Here is a 19,131-nt window from a genome sequence, read left to right on the forward strand (position 1 = left end):
ATTCAATGACTTCTATGCACTATACACATAATGCATTCTATGCTTACACAGTGACATGTTACTTATACATTGTCTCCCGTAACCACACACCCAGAGTAAGAACATTTCGTTATTCCCTGCTGCACCTCGGCACCTAAAACAAGCAGGTACATCCCTAGCCGGTTTGGCTCAGTGGATAGAGCATGGGCCTGCAGACTGAAGGGTCCCAGGTTCTATTTTGGTCAAGGGCACATGGCCAGGTTGCAGGTTCAATTCCCAGTAGGAGGCGTGCAGGGGGCAGCTGAGGGCACCACAGCAATGATTCTTTCTCATCATTGATGTTTCTGTCTCCCTGTCCCTCTCCGTCTCCCTCTCCCTTCTTCTCTGAAATCAATAAAAATATATTTAAAGGAAATAAATAAAGCAACCAAGTACATGGTAGGTTATCATTACTCACAAAATGAATAAGTAACAGAGTGAACAAATGAATTGACAGGAAAAAAAGGTAAAAACCTGGATAGAGTACCCGGTGGGGAAATGAGAAGGCAAGACGGTAGCACGAGAGATTCAGACTCTGGTTCTTGAGATAAAAAACGTGGCAGCTGCGCAGGTGAATACATGGGAGGGTGAGAGGGAGAACGAGTCACCTCTCCGGGTTCTGAATGTTGCCTGGCATTGGCCCTTTGACAAATCATTTTGGTTTTTCAATCCAACATGAAATGCTTTGGGTGTTCTCATGAGACTTGCATGGAGCCTCACTTCAGACTTGGGCCTAAAAGTGCAATTTAAAATGGAGACGCTTGCTTCCAAATACTGTAGCCAAAATAAATTATGCTAAAGGTAGAAATATCATAGAACTCTGGTTGAATAACTTGTGAACTTCCCTGCCCATCCTCCCTTCCCAATGAGTGTTTCCCTCAATAACTGAAGGGAAATTTGGAAATATATGAAGTGAACAAGTGATTGGTTCCAAGGGAAAAAAAAAAATGTGGGGTGGATAAAAAATAGAATGATGATGGGGCAAGTAAAATTAACATCAAAAAGAGAAAAGAGCCCTAGCTGGTGTGGCTCAGTGGGTAGAGCATCGGTCTGTGGACTAAAGGGTCCCAGGTTCAATTCCAGTAAAGGGCACATACCTCCACAGCCTGGGCCTTGGTCAGGGTCCCCGCAGGAGGCAACCAATAAATGTGTTTCTCTCACATCGATGTTTCTCTCTGTCTTTCCCTGTCTCTTCCACTCTCCCTAAAAGATTAAAGGAAAAATATCCTCGGGTGAGGCTTACCAACAATAAAAAAAGAGAGAGAGAAAGAGAAAAGAGTTTTGAATCCACGTCAACCTGGCAAGCACAAGAAACAACATCTCCCAAACCGCTCTCCCTGGCGTGCACGAGGGGTCAGAGCGCCTCGGCCTGTCTCCTTCCCAAAGCATCTCTCCCAAATGCCCACGCTTTCCCGGGCCCTCCCCATCCCTCTCCCAGCACACTCTTCCCTTCAGCCCCTGGGAACCCAGGCTTGTCTCCTCCAGACGTGGGACCTAGATGGGTTTGTCTTGGTGCCTTGCCCGGAGCAAGATGTAAATTCACCATAAATGTGAAGGAGGACCCCAAAGTCCCTGCTGGCCTAACACATTGGCTTCCTGGCTACTTAGTTAACAGGAGCACGTCGATTTTCTAAGTTTATTTAAAAATGGAAGACACTTAACAGAGGACGCCTGCGAATGTAGGTTGGGAAGCAGAGTGCCTGCTGCTGCGTTAGTCAGGCTCAGTAAGTTGGTTGGAACATAATGCGAACAGCTTGTCACGCCACAACCATTGTAATGATGTAAATTATTTATATATTGTAGATAAGCACACATAAAATGAAATGTAAACACCATTAATGAATTTCTGTTTGGTTTGGTTTTGCTTCACTTTGTTTATTAATTTTTGTGTTTTTGTTGATTTCTGGGAGAGGGAGAGACAGAAACATCAATGATGAGAGAGAATCATTGATGGGCTACCTCCTGCACGCCAACCCCGAGGATGAACCCCGACCAGGAAATGCACTGTGACCTCATGGTTCATAGGTCAATGCTCAATCTCTGAGCCATGCCAGTCAGGCCAGTTTTGCTGCACTTTAAAGTTCTGGGGAATGAAAAGGCATGGGGAGGAAGACAAAGGAAATTTATTAAAAGAGATATACTATATAATATAAGTAAATTTCTACCTGCAGTCAAAGTTCTCTTCAGTTCTCAACTTTTTTTCCAAATAAATGGGGTCATATAATGTCAAAGAATTGCCCATCTAGTAGGTTTAGCAGACATAATACATATTCAAATTTAACTGGATATTCTGTATTTTATCTGGCAACTCTGCCCTATGGGGCTCTTGCCTGATTCAATGTCATGGTTAAGAGGCTGGCTCTGGAGACAGGCAGCTCTATAATCCTGGTAAATAATTAAGCCTCTGTTTCCTCACCTGTAGAATAAATTCATAATAGAATCTGCCTCAGAGAATTGTTCTGAGAATTAAACAATTCAGACCATATGGAGCCATACATCAATGAATGTTGTTTCACACATGAAAATACTCAATTACTATTATTATTATTACTATTATTATTATCACTAGAGGCCCAGTGAACAAAATTCATGTATGGGGGTGTCCCTCAGCCTTGGCCTGCACCCTCTTCAATATGGGACCCCTTGGGCGATCCCTGTGGGATCGGGCCTAAACCGGCAGTCAAACATCCCTCTCACAATCTGGGACTACAACCTAGGGCGGTATGGGAAAGGGAAAGGAAGGGGGTGGAAGATACAAATTAGATAGAAGAAAGATAAAGACAAGTAGATGGGCTTGGTTTGGCCTGCACCCTATTTTAAAATGTTTAAATCTGTTCCAACACTTATAGACTGGGGGAGTTCACATAAGTGTACATAATTCTGGCTCTTCTTGAAAAATCAGGACTGTGGGCCCCTCCAAGCCTGAGTAGCAGTTGCCCTTGATGGAGCACATGCATTTCAGTTCAGCCCCTACCGCCCACCAGACACTGAAGCCTACTGTTGACCATCATCACTCAGTTTACTTGTACCGTCGTTATTCTGATACCTGGTCAGCTTCACTCATTCATTTCACTGCCTGGCCCAGCCATGAGGCTCAGGTGTGTTTGACAATTGCATTAACTCATCAAAATAATCTTAAAAAGCAACCTAAATTACCCAAATATATTTATCAACTAATTAAAGAAACAGTGGGTTTGGTGAGCAAAAACAGCTTAAAACAAGTCATCTAGACCAAAAGGCTTCAGTTGTTTCTTCTTGGAAATCTTCTAAAGGAATTTTGAAAACCTTGTTCACCTTGCACATTTTTATGTTGAAATCTAAAATGTGTTATCATTGGTTTAAATGGTTTAAATGGCATAATTTCTAGCATAATGGGAGCACTAAATTTTAAAATGAAACTCATATCACTCTAGTAAAGCCACCTGATTGATTATAAACATGATAGTAAATTTTAGCATTTTATATTGAAATAATTTTAGACTTTCAGAAAAAAGATAGTATAGAGTTCCCTACATCCTTTTCCCAATTTCTCCTAATGTTAATATTTTACATAACTGTGGAGTAATTATCAAAACTAAAAAATTAACATTACTACAATACTATTAACTAATACCAATAATAATAGACTTATCTGAATTACCCCAGTTTTTCCACTAATATCCCTAGAATTCAATTCTAGGATTCTGTCCTTGGGAACTACATTGCATTTAGTTGTTATGTCTTGTTTAGTCTCCTCCAACCTGGCAGTTCCTTGGTCTTTCCCTATCTTTCAGTATTTTCACACTCTATTGGAGTACTGATCCAGTATTTTCTAGAATGTCCCTTGATTAGGGTTGGTCTGCTGTTTTCTCATGGAAATACAGGGGTCATAGACTTTGTGGAAGAATTCCACAGAGATGATGTGGCCTTCTCATCTCAGGGGCTCTATGATATCAATATATCTTATTATTGGTGATGTTAATCTTCATTGCTTCATTAAGGTGGTACTTGCCAGTTTTCTCCATTCTTAAGTTACTAGTCCAACTTTATAATAAATAAATACATGCTTTGAGGGAAAGCTTTGAGATGATACAAATATCCTGTTTTACCCATTTAGTTAATATCTATGGAGAGATTTTGCCCACGCAACTATTACTCTAGTGTTCTAATGATTTTCTGTTTCCTTTAACCCTTCTTCATTTAGTAATTGAATTTTTTTTCTTTAAAATATATATATATTTTATTGATTTTTTTACAGATAGGAAAGGGATAGAGAGTTAGAAACATCAATGAGAGAGAAACATTGATCAGCTGCCTCCTGCACTACCTCCCACTGGGGATGTGCCCACAACCAAGGTACATGCCCTTGAGCAGAATCAAACCTGGGACCGTTCAGTCCGCAGGCCGAAGCTCTATCCACTGAGCCAAACCAGTTTTGGCTGAAATTCTTTTGTAAGGAATACTTACCTCTTCTTTCTCATTTATTTATTCTGTTATTTACATCAATATGGTCTCATGGATATTTATTTAATTCTTTGGGTTATGGATTAGTCAGGGCTCCCCAGAGAAACAGAACCAACAGGATGTGTATATACAACTAAAGAGAGAGGAAATGCACAGTCCGAATATTTGGATTACCATACTGACCTTTCTCCTGGGAAATATAGTTTGGGCTCTTATGGATATTAAGGTGAATAAATTCATTTTTAAAAATAAACTGAAGTAAAAATAAGCAAGCTTTCAATTATCCAAGTTTATTATAGGATCTCTGTGATTCATATGTTGGTTCTAAAGATACTTTTCAAAAGCCATATCCATACATAAATTTTCACTGGCAGCATGCCTTTTTTCTTCCTGTAGTGCTTTAAAATTCAAATGCAAAGAAACCATCCTTAAATTATCTTGCCTTGTGAGTGACATCCTCCACGAAGGCCTAGATTCACCTCTAGCCCACATACTAGTAGATCCAGTGAGACTGCTGCTATGAACTGTAATGGATGGAATGAAGAACAGAGGAACAGAGGTGTGGTATGTAACTTGTGCTGAAAAAACAGCCTCACATCAGTTTACATAGTCTTTCTGGGCATTTTGTTTCAGAGGGGAGGATTCACAGAGAAACCAATCATCGACCTGGACTCAAGAAGAAATCGGAGGCATGTGTCAACATAGCTACAGCAGGTACTATGTTCTGCCACCTGGAATGAGTAGCACCTTCCATACAGTAGAGCTGGAGTTAAAGGGACTGGAATGGAACTAGATTCCTGTAGTGTGTCCCTTTGAACGAAATTTCAAAATTTTGATAATACCTGTGGAAATGAGGAGTAAACATCAGCTGAAAAAGTTAATGAAAATTCTAGCTTTCAATAAGATGTTATTGTATTGAGAAAAGATAAAATCATTCAAAAAATTATCTAAATTTCTACTTGGAAGTCACCAATAATGAAGGGAGAAAATTATTTTCAACAAATGTTACTAAACTCCTGAAAATAATACAAAATAGTCTATATAATAGAGAGCCAGAGTTGTAACAACCATTACAACCGAAGGCTCAACCAGACCAGAAGTCAGTGCTACGTTGCCATGGTGACCCAGCGCTGACTGGGCTGCCAGTGACCCAACCCAGCACTTACTGCCTAGGGGACTGCGGATCAGGCCCAGAGAGAGGCCTACAGAGAGAGAGTCAGGGTCTAATCTGTAGCCTCTGTGGCAGCCATTTATCAGAACTTGCCTTTCTTGCTCTTCCAGCCTGGCCAACTGCTGGCCTCCATTTCTCTCCAGGCCTCCACTGGGCTGCTGAACAGTCCTGCCTTTCTGATCAGGCCCCATTGATAGGCCCAGAGATGCTGACTGGCATAGAAACTGACCAATCAGAACCAAATCTGGGTGAATGTAAGTAGCCAATGGCTGCCTAGGAGGCAGAGCTTTTGATGCTGACTAGCATAGGAACTGACCAATCAGAACCAAATTGGCTGGCAGAGGAAGGCAATTGGGGGTGATCAGGCAGGCAGAGGAAGTTGGGGATGAGATTAGGTCAGTAGGGGAAAGCAGTTGGGGGCTCAATCAGGCTGGCAAGGGAGGACAGTTAGGGGAGATCAAGCAGGCGGGCAGAGAGGTTAAAAGGGATCAGGCAGGCAGGCAGAGGGGTTAAGGGCAATAAGTCAGGCAGGCAGGTGAGAGGGGTCCCAGATTGTGAGAGGGGTGTCTGACCACCAGTTTAGGCCCAATCCCACAGGGATCAGACATCCCCTGAGGAGTTCCCAATTAAAGTGGGCACAGGCTGTGCTGAGGGAACACCCCCTCCATGCATGAATTTTGTGCACTGGGCCTCTAGTCTATAATAACAAAAAGCCAGGTGTCATGACCAGAACAACCAATTGACCAGTTGTTATGAGATGCATTGACCACCTCTTGGTCCCTCCCCACAGCCCACAGGCTCCCATCACTGGATGGCCAATGAGCAACCACAGGAATTGGGCTGGATGGCAGCAGAGCAGGACTGGGGACTGGATACATGGGCAGCAGCAGTGAGTAGAATCACAGAGCATCTCAGGGTGGCAGCAGCATCACAGAGGGCTGCAGGCAGTGGCAGCATCGCGGAGCACCCTGGGGCAGTGGAGAGCAGCTTCATGGAGCATCCCAGGGTGGTGATAAGCAACATCACAAGGCATCGCAGGGCAGTGGCAGCAAGAAGCATCATGGAGTATCGCGGGCTGGTGGCAGTGTCGCAGAGCATCCTGGGGCAGCAGCGAGCAGCACTGCAGAGCAGCAGACATGGTTCTGATCACAGGTTAGGCGTAGGGACCCTACACATGCACAATTTCATGCACCTAAGTGACCGTCTGACCAACCGTTCGCCTGGTAGCTATGATGTGCAATGACCACCAGGGGGAAGATGCTCTAACCAGTAGAGGACAGAGCCTAATTCCTTGTGGAATCGGCCATGGGTTAGGTTGCTGCTGGGCACTGTCAGCCCTGAATCTGCTTCACCCGCACCCTGGACCCAGAGAGGAGCGAGCCCAATTTTAGGGTGTGTCACCCAAGAACCACCCTCTCAGCATCTGGGATGTCTTAGGGATGTTGGAGAGCCAGTTTTGGTTCAATCTCTGCAGGCCAGGCTGAGGGACCCCACTGAGCCTCTACTATTGAATATAAAATGTCATTGATAGAAACCAAAAACAAATGGTGCTAAAAAAAAAAAACTAAAAAAAAACCCCTAGATATCCTATTGATAAAAGAAACTGTAATCAATGCCTATCCTATATAATAAAAGCCTAATATATAATACAAATTGACTGAATGGCTGAGTGACCAATTGCTATGACATGCAGTGATCACCAGGGAGCAGCTGCTCAAAGCAGGAGCTGCCCCCCAGTGGTCAGTGTGCTCCCACAGGGGAAACGCCACTCAGCCAGAAGCTGGGCTCATGGCTGGCAAGCACAGTGGTGCAGGAGCCTCTCCTGTCTCTGCAGGAGTCTCTCCTACCTGTGGCAACGCTAATGACCCTTCCGGAGATATCCGACTGCCAGTTTAAGCCCCATCCCCACAGAGACTGGGCCTAAGCTAGCAGTTGGACATCCCCCAAGGAGTCCTGCACTGTGAGAGGGCACAGGCCAGACTGAGAGACCTCCCTCCTCCAGAGCACAAATGCCGTGCACTGCACCAGGCCTCTAGTCTCACATAATATACAGAAATGAACTCAAGGTGGACCAAGGGCCAAATGTAAAGCTAAAACTACAAGATAATAAAAAAAAAAAAAACATTGTTAACATAAAACAAATGGGGGTTTTGTTTAGCAAATAAGAATTCTTTATTCTTTATTCAAAAGCAACTAATTTTTTTCAACTCCAGGGTCTTTTCCTGGCTGCTCGCTGCTGTGTATAATAGAAATTAAATAGTTTCTTACTTACAATGGGAGACCAAGTCCAGTTGGCTTTGTGCACATCAATTTAAAAATAGATGAAAAGAATAGAGCTATCACAACACACAATATTTTTTATTATAATAACTGGTATTTTCAAAACTTCACATTGTTACAGAATATTTATAAAATAAGAAAGCCTAAAAAGTTTAAGACCACATAACTAGCATAGTTCTCTGTTTCAAAGCCAAATCAATCTCCTGAAGTTTGAGAGAATTACTGAGATAATAAATTAGAAAAGAGGGAATTGGTGAGTTGTTTTCTTCCTAAAATTGCCCAGCTGCCTCTAATTTGGAAAAGATAAATGCAAGTAGGAAGACCATTGGAAGCTACCAAACGCAAGCATTAGCCAGAAGCCAAGCTGAGTGGGAGGAGAGACAGGGCAATCCATTTGCAGAGAAAGCTCTTGTGAAATCCGGAAGATTTTTTTCTAAGGAAGTCCCACTGAAAGTCTATAATAACCTCTGGAACACCTGTAAATTTCGGAGCCGAAAGTATCAGCAGTAGCTGTACGCACTTTATATACCTGGGACCTTCACCCCGGGAGAGCAGAAGTCCGTCTCTTCTGAATAAAAGGAAACAGTAAGGACAAGAGATGATCCAGGTCAAATGGGAATAGAATGACTTTTGGACAAATTCCCACAGTGCCATTCTACAGTTAACAATCGTGTAGGCCACTAAGAAAATGATCAGTCATTGGAGGGCAAACCAATTCTGTGTGTTTCCATCAACATATTGCATATGAAATAATAAAGAAAATTATGCTGTTGTAACACTTAAGGCAAGCAAACATTAATCTTCACTTAACAAATGTTTAATGCTGCCTGTGTCCCATATATTTTACCTATACATTCTAATTTTCAGCAATCCTACAGCTGACACATTCCCAACATCACTATCGATAAGGAGACACAGAAAGATTTTAACCCTTTGTCTGTCTGTTTTCATAAGTTCCTGAGAGAATAAATAGTAGTTTACTGAACATTGTGGCCCCAAGGCATAGTAGTCAGTCCATATTAAACTAAAAAATACGTGTTAAATAAATTAGTAAATGAATGAATGAGATATAGTTAGGTTGACACTAAAAAATACCTAGGATAAGCAGAAGCAGGGGGGTGAAGGCAGAATAAAAACACAAACAAAATCCAGTCGCTCCCGTAGCTTGTTATTCTTAAAGAAAGCAAAATTAAAAAGTAAATCATCTTAAACCTAGCTACAAAAGGAAGGCATTGCACCCATAAGCTGGAGAAAGAATGAGTCCCAGAATTCAGAGTTGTAGAGTGTGCAGCTGAATGCAGTCACCGACAACAGACTAAGAATCAGGTGAGAGAAGCCAGGGGAATGAATACCACAATCTTTGCCTTTCTTGAAGACCTCAGGTCTCCTGCTCAGGGTTCCCACTGACCAACACAACTAAAGGGCATGACGTACTCGTGGATGTGGTACACAATGATCAGCCTCTGAGGGCACAAAGCAGAAAGAGAGGAACAGTGGAAGGCAGAGCTACACAGGCAAAGGAAGGGTATCCAGTAAAAGCCACATGTTTTCCATTTCAATATACTTTTATTTGAAAAACAATTAAAATCAATTTAACACATTCTATTTCCATATGGTGTGACCTCTGTATTATTCTATTTGCAGTGGACAAAATGCTGATTATCAAACACATACTCCTGGGTCTTCTAAGGACTGGCAGACACCTGGGGCTCTATAATCTTAGGTGATGTGTCTTCATGATATCTCTCTCTGATTCCAGCTATTTCCTTATCATCAAGTAAAAAAGAAGCCAGGACAGGAATCTGCGCAAAGTAGTTCTTAGCCAGGATATGTTTGTGTTTGATCTTGTGAATGAACAACTGTTCATATCCCTAAAAAAAAAAAAAAATTCTATTAAATGTCACAGTTATATTTAGCCAAGTAAAAACACTTTCATGCCTCACTGCCTTTGCTTATCATTTCTCAGAGCCCAGTATACATTTTTCCCCACTTTGATCATCGTCTTTCAGGGATCAGCTCCTATGAGCTTTAACCTGTCAGCCTCTCCTGACTCTCCCTTCTTTTCAACCAAGTGATGGCTACTACCATGTTTCCCCGAAAATAAGACATCCCCTGAAAATAAGACCTAGCGCAACTTTGGGAGAAAAAATTAATATAAGACACTGTCTTATTTTCGGAGAAACAGGCTACCTGTACCTTCTCCAACCACCTGTTTTTTGAGAGTAAAACATCCCCTCAGTAAAGATCCCTCCATGGTGTCAATCAAAAGTAAAGAGCCCTTGAGGATAGGAGCTAACCTCTGAGTCCAAACTGATCCTTCCTGCCTTCGTACTTGCAAACACTTTCATGTATTTTCATTATAATTTTAGGTCACTCTGCCTGAACTTCACTATATTCTTGAAAATCTCTCCCATGATAAAGAGAACTCAAGGGTTTACACTGGGTCTCTCTCATAGCCGTGTCCCTAAGGTAAATACTTAATCGATATTTTTGAATGAATGCACTTGTGCCACCTTTGTGCTCTCTATCTCTTTTTTCAAAATATATTTTTATTGATTTCAGAGAGGAAGGGAGAGAGAGGTAGAAACATCAATGATGAGAGAGAATCCTGCCCATCCCACACTTGGGATTGAACCAGCAACCAGGGCATGTGCCCTGGCTGGGAATCGCACTATGTTCTCCTGGTTCATAAGTTGATGCTCAACCACTGAGCCATGCCAGCCAGCCAGGCTTGGTTCTCTCTTTAAGTCTCTTTCACATTGATAAAATTACCAACTTAAATTTTTTTCCCAAGCTTGATCCTTCCCACATCTCTATAGTTCAAACTAAAGTTCACATTGGTGTTGGTGTTGGTCATCCCTTTTATTGCCTCAGATTCCACCTTATGAATCCCTGCAGTCATTCTCTTGTAGCTTCTAAACAAGAAAGAGCATGGAAGAATTAGGCTTTTTTTTTTTTTTTTTTTTTTTTTTTTTAAATATATTTTATTGATTTTGTACAGAGAGGAAGGGAGAGAGATAGAGAGTTAGAAACATCGATGAGAGAGAGTCATCGATCAGTTGCCTCTTGCACACCTCCCACTGGGGATATGCCCGCAACCAAGGTACATGCCCTTGACCGGAATCGAACCCGGGTCCCTTCAGTCCCCAAGCCAACGCTCTATCCACTGAGCTAAACCGGTCCCGGCAGAATTAGGCTTTTCTTCAAGCACTAAGCACAGTATCTGGAACATTCAAAACTAAATTCTGATTGGAGTAATAAATACCACATATTTTCTTTATTAATATTAATTGACCAGTCTTTTCAACCAAGTGATGGCAACTACCTGTACCTTCTCTCACCACCTGTTTTTTGAGAGTAAAACAGCCCCTCAGTAAAGATCCCTCTGTAGTGTTAATCAAAAGTAAAGAAAGCCCGATGGGAGCCAAAGAATATGATCTTCTTGCAGGGAGAACTAGTGGGCTTATTTTTAAGTTTACTCTCCACAGACGAATTTAATAGGTCAAAATAGAAATCCTTCGCACTAATCTAACTTTGTTCCATCACTTCATAGCTCATGTTTATTAAAGAAAAATTAATACATTTCTGTTATGCAGCATGAAATTATCCATACCTAAGACTTTCTAGGTTTTCAAAGTACTTTTATAGATCCAAAATGTAGTCCTTAAAAATGAGATAAGCATTTATAGTACACTAGAGGCCCGGTGCACAAAATTCATACGCTGGGTAGGGGGTGCCCCTCAGCCCAGCCTGTACCCTCTCCAATCTGGGACCCCTCAGGGGATGTCCAACCAGCAGTCAGATATCCTTCTCACAATCCAGGACTGCTGGTTCCCAACCGCTTGCCTGCCTGCCTGCCTTATTGCTCCTAACCACTTCTGCCTGCCAGCCTAATCACCCCTAACCACTCCCCTGCCAGCCTGATTGATGCCTAATTGCTCCCCTGCCAGTCCAATTGGCCCCAACTGCCCTTCCCTGCTGACCCTGTAACCCCCAACTGCCCTCCCCTGCCAGCCATCTTGTGGTGGCCATCTTTGACCACATGGGGGCGGCCATTTTGTGTGAGGGTGTAAGGGTCAATTTGCATATTACCTCTTTATTATATAGGATACAATTAAAGAAATAATAAACAGCTCTGAGAAAACCAGAACAACAAGACATTAACAACCTTGCCCAACTTCTCTCAGCTCCGGAGTGATAGAGCCTGAATTCAAAGTCAGGCAGCTCAGGTCCTCTGTACCAAACCCATGATTTTAGGTAACTTTTATAAAAACGTATGAAGCAAAGGGGGCAGGCCTTACTGACATTCATATGGTTACTGACAGGAATGGGTCAGGTCTGCTGACTCTAAATCCACTGTTGTCCTACTTTGGCCAATGTGCACACCATGAGAAATTGATCTGCCTCATTTTTTAGTTTAGAGAAGCTTTTTTCCATTCTTTTCCTATAACTTGTGTTATGATTATAGGAAGTCAAAATTATTTTAATTTACTGAGAAAGCAACTATCAGTGCATTACGGAAAATCTGGAAATATTTTAACTTGCTGCAAGACAAATTATTCTTTTTTTATTTGTTTTGGTTAATCCTTACCTGGGAATATTTTTTTCTTTTTTTTTAATAAATCTTTATTGTTCAGATTATTACAAATGTGATCCTCTTCCCCCCCTCAATTGCTCCCCTTCACCAGGTTCCCACCCCACCCTCTGTCCTTTCCCCATCCCCCATTGTCCTCATCCATAGGTGCACAGTTTTTGTTCAGTCTCTTCCCGCACCCCCACTCCCCTTTTCCCTGAGAATCGTCAGTCCACTCCCCTTCCATACCTCTGATTCTATTATATTCAACAGTTAATATTGTTCATCAGATTTTTAAATTCCCTTGGTTTTTAGATTCACTTGTTGATAGCTACGTATTTGTTGATCATAATTTTTATCTTTATCTTCTTCCCCTTCCTAAATAACCTCCTTCAGCAATTCATATAATTCTGGTTTGGTGGTGATGAACTCTTTTAGCTTTTTTTTATTTGTGAAGCTCTTTATCTGTCCTTTGATTCTGAGTGATAGCTTTGCTGGGTAGATTATTTTTGGCTGTAGGTTCTTGTTATTCATCACCTTGAATATTTCTTGCCATTCCCGTCTGGCCTGCATGGTTTCTGTTGAGAAATCAGCTGACAATCTTATGGGTGCTCCTTTATAGGTCACTACCTGCCTTTCTCTTGCTTCTTTTAATATTCTCTCTTTGTCTTTTGCTCTTGGAATTTTAATTATGATATGTCTTGGTGTGATCCTCCTTGGATTCCTTTTGTTTGGGGTTCTGCGGGCTTCCTGGACTTGTAAGTCTATTTCTTTCCCCAGGTGGGGGAAGTTTTCTGTCACTATTTCTTCTAGTACTCTTTCGGTATCTTGCTCTCTCTCTTCTGGAATCCCCATAATTCTGATGTTGGTTCGCTTGAAGTTGTCCCAGAGGTTTCTTACACTATCTTCAACTTTCTGGATTCTCTTATCTTCTCCCTTCTGCAGAGGAGTGTCCTCTGGCTCTTTACGTTCTAAATCTTTGTCTTGATTCTTGCGATCTTCCAGTCTGTTTTTAGGACTTTGTATAATATTTTTTATTTCAGACAATGTTTTCTTCATTTCTTGTTGATCCCTTATTATTTCTAGTTGCTCCCTTTTCATATCCTCATAGGTCTCATTTATTTTATTGGCCTTTTTTAGGATATTGTTGAATAACCTTATAACTGTAGTTTTGAACTCAATGTCCAATCTTTTCTTTTCCTCCATCTCCTTCCTTTGTGTCCTTCTTCTTGTCTGCATTTTAGTTGTTTCCCTGATTTGATGGAATAGCTTTGTGTGCTAGGTGTTCTGGTAGAGCCCAGTAGCACAGCCTTCCCAGTTACCTGCGGTGGACAGTCTTGGTGTAGCCCTTTGTGGGCTGTGTGTGCAGTCTTGTTGTTAAGCCTTGCTTATTGTTGGTATCACTGGGAAGCATTGATCTCCAAGCCAATTGGCTGTGAGGATCAGCAGTGTCTCAGCTAGGAGGGTTTCCGTACTCTGCTTGAATAGGGCGGGGTCTCGGGGTGGCGCAGACAATCTTTTGTTCCCTGTCAGTCTCATCTTAGAAAAGTCCTTCACAGTTCCTGAGGTTCAGCATGCCTTCTCTCTCCTTCCCAGATGGCAGAGCCTCCTCTCAGCCAGCTGTCTGGCGCTTCAGGGCAATGCCTCCCCTATTTTTCAGTTCTAAATTCAAATTTGTTGTGGTAGGCTGCATTCGGGTATCTACCCTATGCCGCCATCTTGGTTTCTCCTTTGGAATATTTTTTTCATTGATTTTTAGAAAGAGCGAAATGGGGCATGAGGGACAGAGAGAGGAGAGAGAGGAAAAAACATTAATGTGAGACACATCATTTGATTGCCTCCTGTATGGGGCCTGACTGAAGGCCAGGGATCAAAACTGCTACATGGGTACATGCCTTTGACCAGGCATCAAACACATGTCCCTTCAGTTGGTGGACCAATGCTCTAACCCAGGGGTCTTCAAACTACGGCCCGCGGGCCACATGCGGCCCGCAGAGGAGTCTGATCCGGCCCGCCAGGTTTTTTGGGCAGTGAGCGCAGCCGAGGTGTTACAGTAGGAATTAGTAGTTCATATAGTCTGGCCCTCCAGCTCTCTGAGGGACCGTGATCTGGCCCCCACTTTAAAAAGTTTGAGGACGCCTGCTCTAACCACTGAATAAATCACCAGAGCAACAAATGATTCTTTAACTAGGTTGAATATTTATACTCAGATGATTACATGAGGCTGAATATTAATACCTTAAAAGATTACATCAGCCAAAGCTAGTTTGGCTCAGTGATAGAGTGTTGGTCTGCAGACTGAAAGGTCCCAGGTTCGATTCCGAACAAGGGCATGTACATTGGTTGCGGGCACATCCCCAGTAGGGGGTGTGCAAGAGGCAGCTGGTCAATGTTTCTCTCTCATCGACGTTTCTAGCTCTCTATCTCTCTCCCTTCTTCTCTGTAAAAAATCAATAAAATATATTATATAAAAAATAAAAAAAAGATTACATCAGCCCAAAACTATCAAGAAGGTAATTTATTTCTTGAGTTTGGTTATAAACCTTAGCTCTATTTACAAAAATTCAGTAAGCTTGGCATCATGAATGGAGATAGAACTTAATTTGATTCTGCAGTAATTTGATTAAATACACAGGGGGAGCTGTATGGATTAATTGAAGAAGTGGTGGAATATCAGCTTTGGGAATGCACTCTAATACCACTACGCTGCTAAATGAAATGATTTTGTTAGTATTGGCTATGCTTCCAGTGATTAAGTATTTAGGAGGCAGCTTAGTTTACTAAATACAACACATAACACACCTTCAAAATTTCTTCTTGCTTTTTTTTTCAATAGCTGAAGTAAAATTTATTTTAGCCTGGCTTCTCCTGTAAAATTATTCAAAAAAAAAAACCCTAAAATTTTAATTAGTTTCTTCCCTTTACATCTTCCCTCTCCCCCAAAAAAACACCGGCAGGGAACAGCACTATCCAACATGACTTATATTTGAAGTCATTTCTTTAGTTTCTCTTAGCTGACATCTTACATGGAATTCAATACCTCAATTTAATCAACAGAAGTCAGGAGCAGCAGTAGGAGTCCCAGGCTTGCTTAGTGTAATGAAGCTCTCTGGGAATTCATTAGGGACTCCTCAAAACCATTCATCAAAAAACTTTAGAAATTATATCTTGTAAGTTACTGAACCTAAGTGGAATTTAATTTTTAAAGTGCTTTCTCCACTCCCAGTTAGTTGAAAGCAAATAAAAAATGTAGCCTTGAAACTATACTCCATCAGTATGATGATTTCTATTTTGAGCGCAAAATTATGAACATTTATTTTTTTTTCTTTCAACTTTCAAACAGTATTTTATTTTATTTTTTTAAATAAATCTTTATTGTTCAGATTATTACAAATGTTCCTCTTTCCCCCGCCCTCCACTGCTCTCCTCCACCAGGTTCCCACCCCACCCTCTGCCCTTTCCCCACCCGCTATTGTCCTCATCCATAGGTGCACAGTTTATGTTCAGTCTCTTCCCTCATACCCCTCTCCCCTTTTCCCCAAGAATCATCAGTTCACTCCCCTTCCATACCTCTGATTCTATTATATTCAACAGTTAATATTGTTCATCAGTTCTTTTTTTTTAATTTCCTTGGTTTTTAGATTCACATGTTGATAGTTACGTATTTGTTGTTCATAGTTTTTATCTTTATTTACTTTCTCTTCCAAAAGAACCCCCTTCAGCAATTCATATAATTCTGGTTTGGTGGTGATGAACTCCTTTAGCTTTTTTTTATTAGTGAAGCTCTTTATCTGCCCTTTGATTCTGAGTGATAGCTTTGCTGGGTAGATTATTTTTGACTGTAGGTTCTTGCTATTCATTACCTTGAATATTTATTGCCATTCCCTTCTGGCCTGCATGGTTTCTGTTGAGAAATCAGCTGACAATCGTATAGGTGCTCCTTTATAGGTAACTACCTGCTTTGCTCTTGCTGCTTTTAATATTCTCTCTTTGTCTTTTGCTCTTGGAATTTTAATTATGATTTGTCTTGATGTGGTCCTCTTTGGATTCCTTTTGTTTGGAGTTCTGCGCGCTTCCTGGATTTGTAAGTCTAATTCTTTCACCAGGTGGTGGAAGTTTTCTGTCACTATTTCTTTCAGTATGTTTTCGATATCTTGCTGTCTCTCATCTTCTGGGACCCCCATAATTCTGATGTTGGTTTGCTTGAAGTTGTCCCAGAGGTTTCTTACATTACCTTCAATTTTCTGGATTCTCTTTCCTTCTTGCTTCTGTGGAGGAGTGTCTTCTGGCTCTTTATGTTCCAAATCTTTGACTTGATTCTTGCGATCTTCCATTCTGTTTTTAGGACTCTGTATATTTTTTATTTCAGACAATGTATTCTTTATTTCTTGTTGATCCCTTATTATTTCTTTTTGATTCCTTATTAATTCTAGTTGATCCCTTTTCATATCCTCATAGGTCTCGTTTATTTTATCAGCCTTTTCTAGGAGATTCTTGAACCTTATAAGTGTGGTTTTTGAACTCTATATCCAGTCACTTTTTGTCCTCCATTTCTTTCGTTTGTGATCTATTTTGTTGTCTCGACATTTTCGCAGCTTCTCTGATGGGGCGGGGTTTCAGGGTGGAGCCTACAGGCTTGGCTTCCGTCAGCCACGCCCTATGCGGCTCCTGAGTCTCAGTATTTCTCAGGGTCCTTCAGTACTCGCTGCAAGCACCTCTGAGAGAAAGGTGCCCTCAATTTTCGCCTGCTACCAAACAGTCTAGGCTCTCCCCCAATGAGCCCGGAACTGGGGTTCAGTTCAGTTGGAAGTGGGGTTGGAGGTGGCGTTCAGAGCAGTCTGGAGCTTTTGTCTTCTTCCCGCCAGGGCAATCCCGTGGCACAGCCAACTGTCCCTTCTCTGTGCACAATGTAAGCGCCTCCGGGACCTCCTTTCGCCGTTCCCCTGGGGTTCCGCCTTGCAGCCCAGCTCCCTCTGGATGAGCCTGGGTCCCCGGGGTCTGGCCTAGAACTGGGGTTCAGAGCAGTCAGAACTGGGGCCCAGCACAGTCCGGAGCCTTTGTCTCCTTCCCGCCAGGGCAATCTGGCAGCAGAATCAACAGTCTGTCCTCTGCGCTCAATGTGCATGCCTCCGGGGGCTCTGCCCTTTGCTGCTACCCTGGGATTCCACCTCACAGCCCAGGCTCCCTCTGTTTGAGCCTGGGTCCCCAGGGTCTGGCCTAGAACTGGAGTTCAGCACTGTCGGGTCTGGAGTTCAGCACAGTCGGAGTTTTTATCTCCTTCCCACTAGGGAACGCCAGCCAGGCACTCAGCCGCCCCTCCTCTCCGGCTCCGTCCTCTCCGCGCGTGCCACGTGTCTCCGTACCTTAGGCTTTTACAGCTCCTCCGCGCTTCCTTCTGTTTTTTTCCTTGCTTCTCATTGTAGAATTTCCAGTCAGTCGACTTTCCTGTAGTTCTGGGTAATGTCCATTTTATAGTTTAGTTGTATTTTATTGAAATTGTTGTGTGTGGCTGCGGCTAGGTATTTACCTGTGCAGCCATCTTGGATTCTCCTATGAACAACATTTATTTAACAATCTAGTGTGCTTTTAAGTAGACTTGTGATGATTAATCAAAGGGCATATTTTGAGTTCTATAATATCTATCTAGTGGTAATATTCATCTATTCACTCAACAAATATTTATTAAACCCCTAATCTGTGATAGGTAATGCAGTAAGCATTAGAGCTACAGACACAAAAAAGCTAAACAAAATATCTGCCCTTGTGGAGAGATTTTGTTTGAACTTGCTATTATTAGATGGAAGTAGTATCATATTTGGGTACTTGTACAAAACTTTGGGTGTTTTATTCTCACCTTTCATTTTCTTTTATTCTCGCCTTAGCTTTCTTTTAATTTTAATCTCTATCACACATACCATCCACCCACATGTTTTGTTATCTAATGAGTTTCCTGTTTCTTAGTTCAATGGAAGTATTTAAATTATGCATGAAATATGGGTTTTTTAAATCCTCACCTGAGGATATTTTTTCCATTATTTTTATTTTATTTTTTTAGGGAGAGTGGAAGGAAAGGGGGAGGGAAGAGAAACATCGAAGTGAGAGAGACATACTGACTGGTTGCCTCCCACTCTCACCCAGACCAGAGCTGGAGATGGAACCTCAAACTGAGGTACACACCCTTAATGGGGAATCAAAGATCCTAGACTCTTCAGTCTGAGGCCTATTCTCTAATCACTGAACTAAACCAGGCAGGGCATGCATAGAATGTGGTAATACAGTCAAGTTATCACTAATAATTCCAAAAATTAAATTAACTTTCCCCAGTACAATGCAACTTTCTTACCTCTTCAATACTTGCTAGCTTGAGGTGAGCAACAGCTTCATCTTTGGAGAGGAGAATGCAGTTCCAAGGGGACCACTCCACGGCCTTGTCCCACCTGACCAGGACCAGGTCATTGAGGTCATTACAGGCACTGAGTGCTGACTGGGACGCCCAGATGTTCTCTACTAGGTACTGAATATCTTGCAGCTGTATATCAACATAAGTTTGAAAAATGTTTTCTTATAAACATAAAAATTACTTATGATTACTATATTACTTAAGGAAATAATTAAATTATATTGAGTATATTTTTTAAAGAGAAAT

The 19,131-nt window shown here is 41.9% G+C and overlaps 1 protein-coding gene across 1 annotated transcript in view; it reads right to left on the minus strand.

Moving 5' to 3' along the window:
• Positions 1-9,458: 9,458 nt before the first annotated feature.
• The window catches only part of IQUB (IQ motif and ubiquitin domain containing), a 53,947-nt gene continuing 44,274 nt past the window's right edge, over positions 9,459-19,131 (minus strand). Inside the window, exons 12-13 of the mRNA XM_045576449.1 lie at positions 18,829-19,014; positions 9,459-9,783 (exon numbers count right to left, since the gene is read on the minus strand). Of these exons, the coding sequence (XP_045432405.1) occupies positions 9,598-9,783; positions 18,829-19,014 (372 nt within the window). The 3' untranslated portion in view covers positions 9,459-9,597. The remainder of the gene's footprint in view (positions 9,784-18,828; positions 19,015-19,131) is intronic.

Source organism: Pipistrellus kuhlii, unplaced genomic scaffold, assembly GCF_014108245.1.
Source record: "Pipistrellus kuhlii isolate mPipKuh1 unplaced genomic scaffold, mPipKuh1.p scaffold_m20_p_10, whole genome shotgun sequence".
Lineage (NCBI taxonomy): Eukaryota > Metazoa > Chordata > Mammalia > Chiroptera > Vespertilionidae > Pipistrellus > Pipistrellus kuhlii.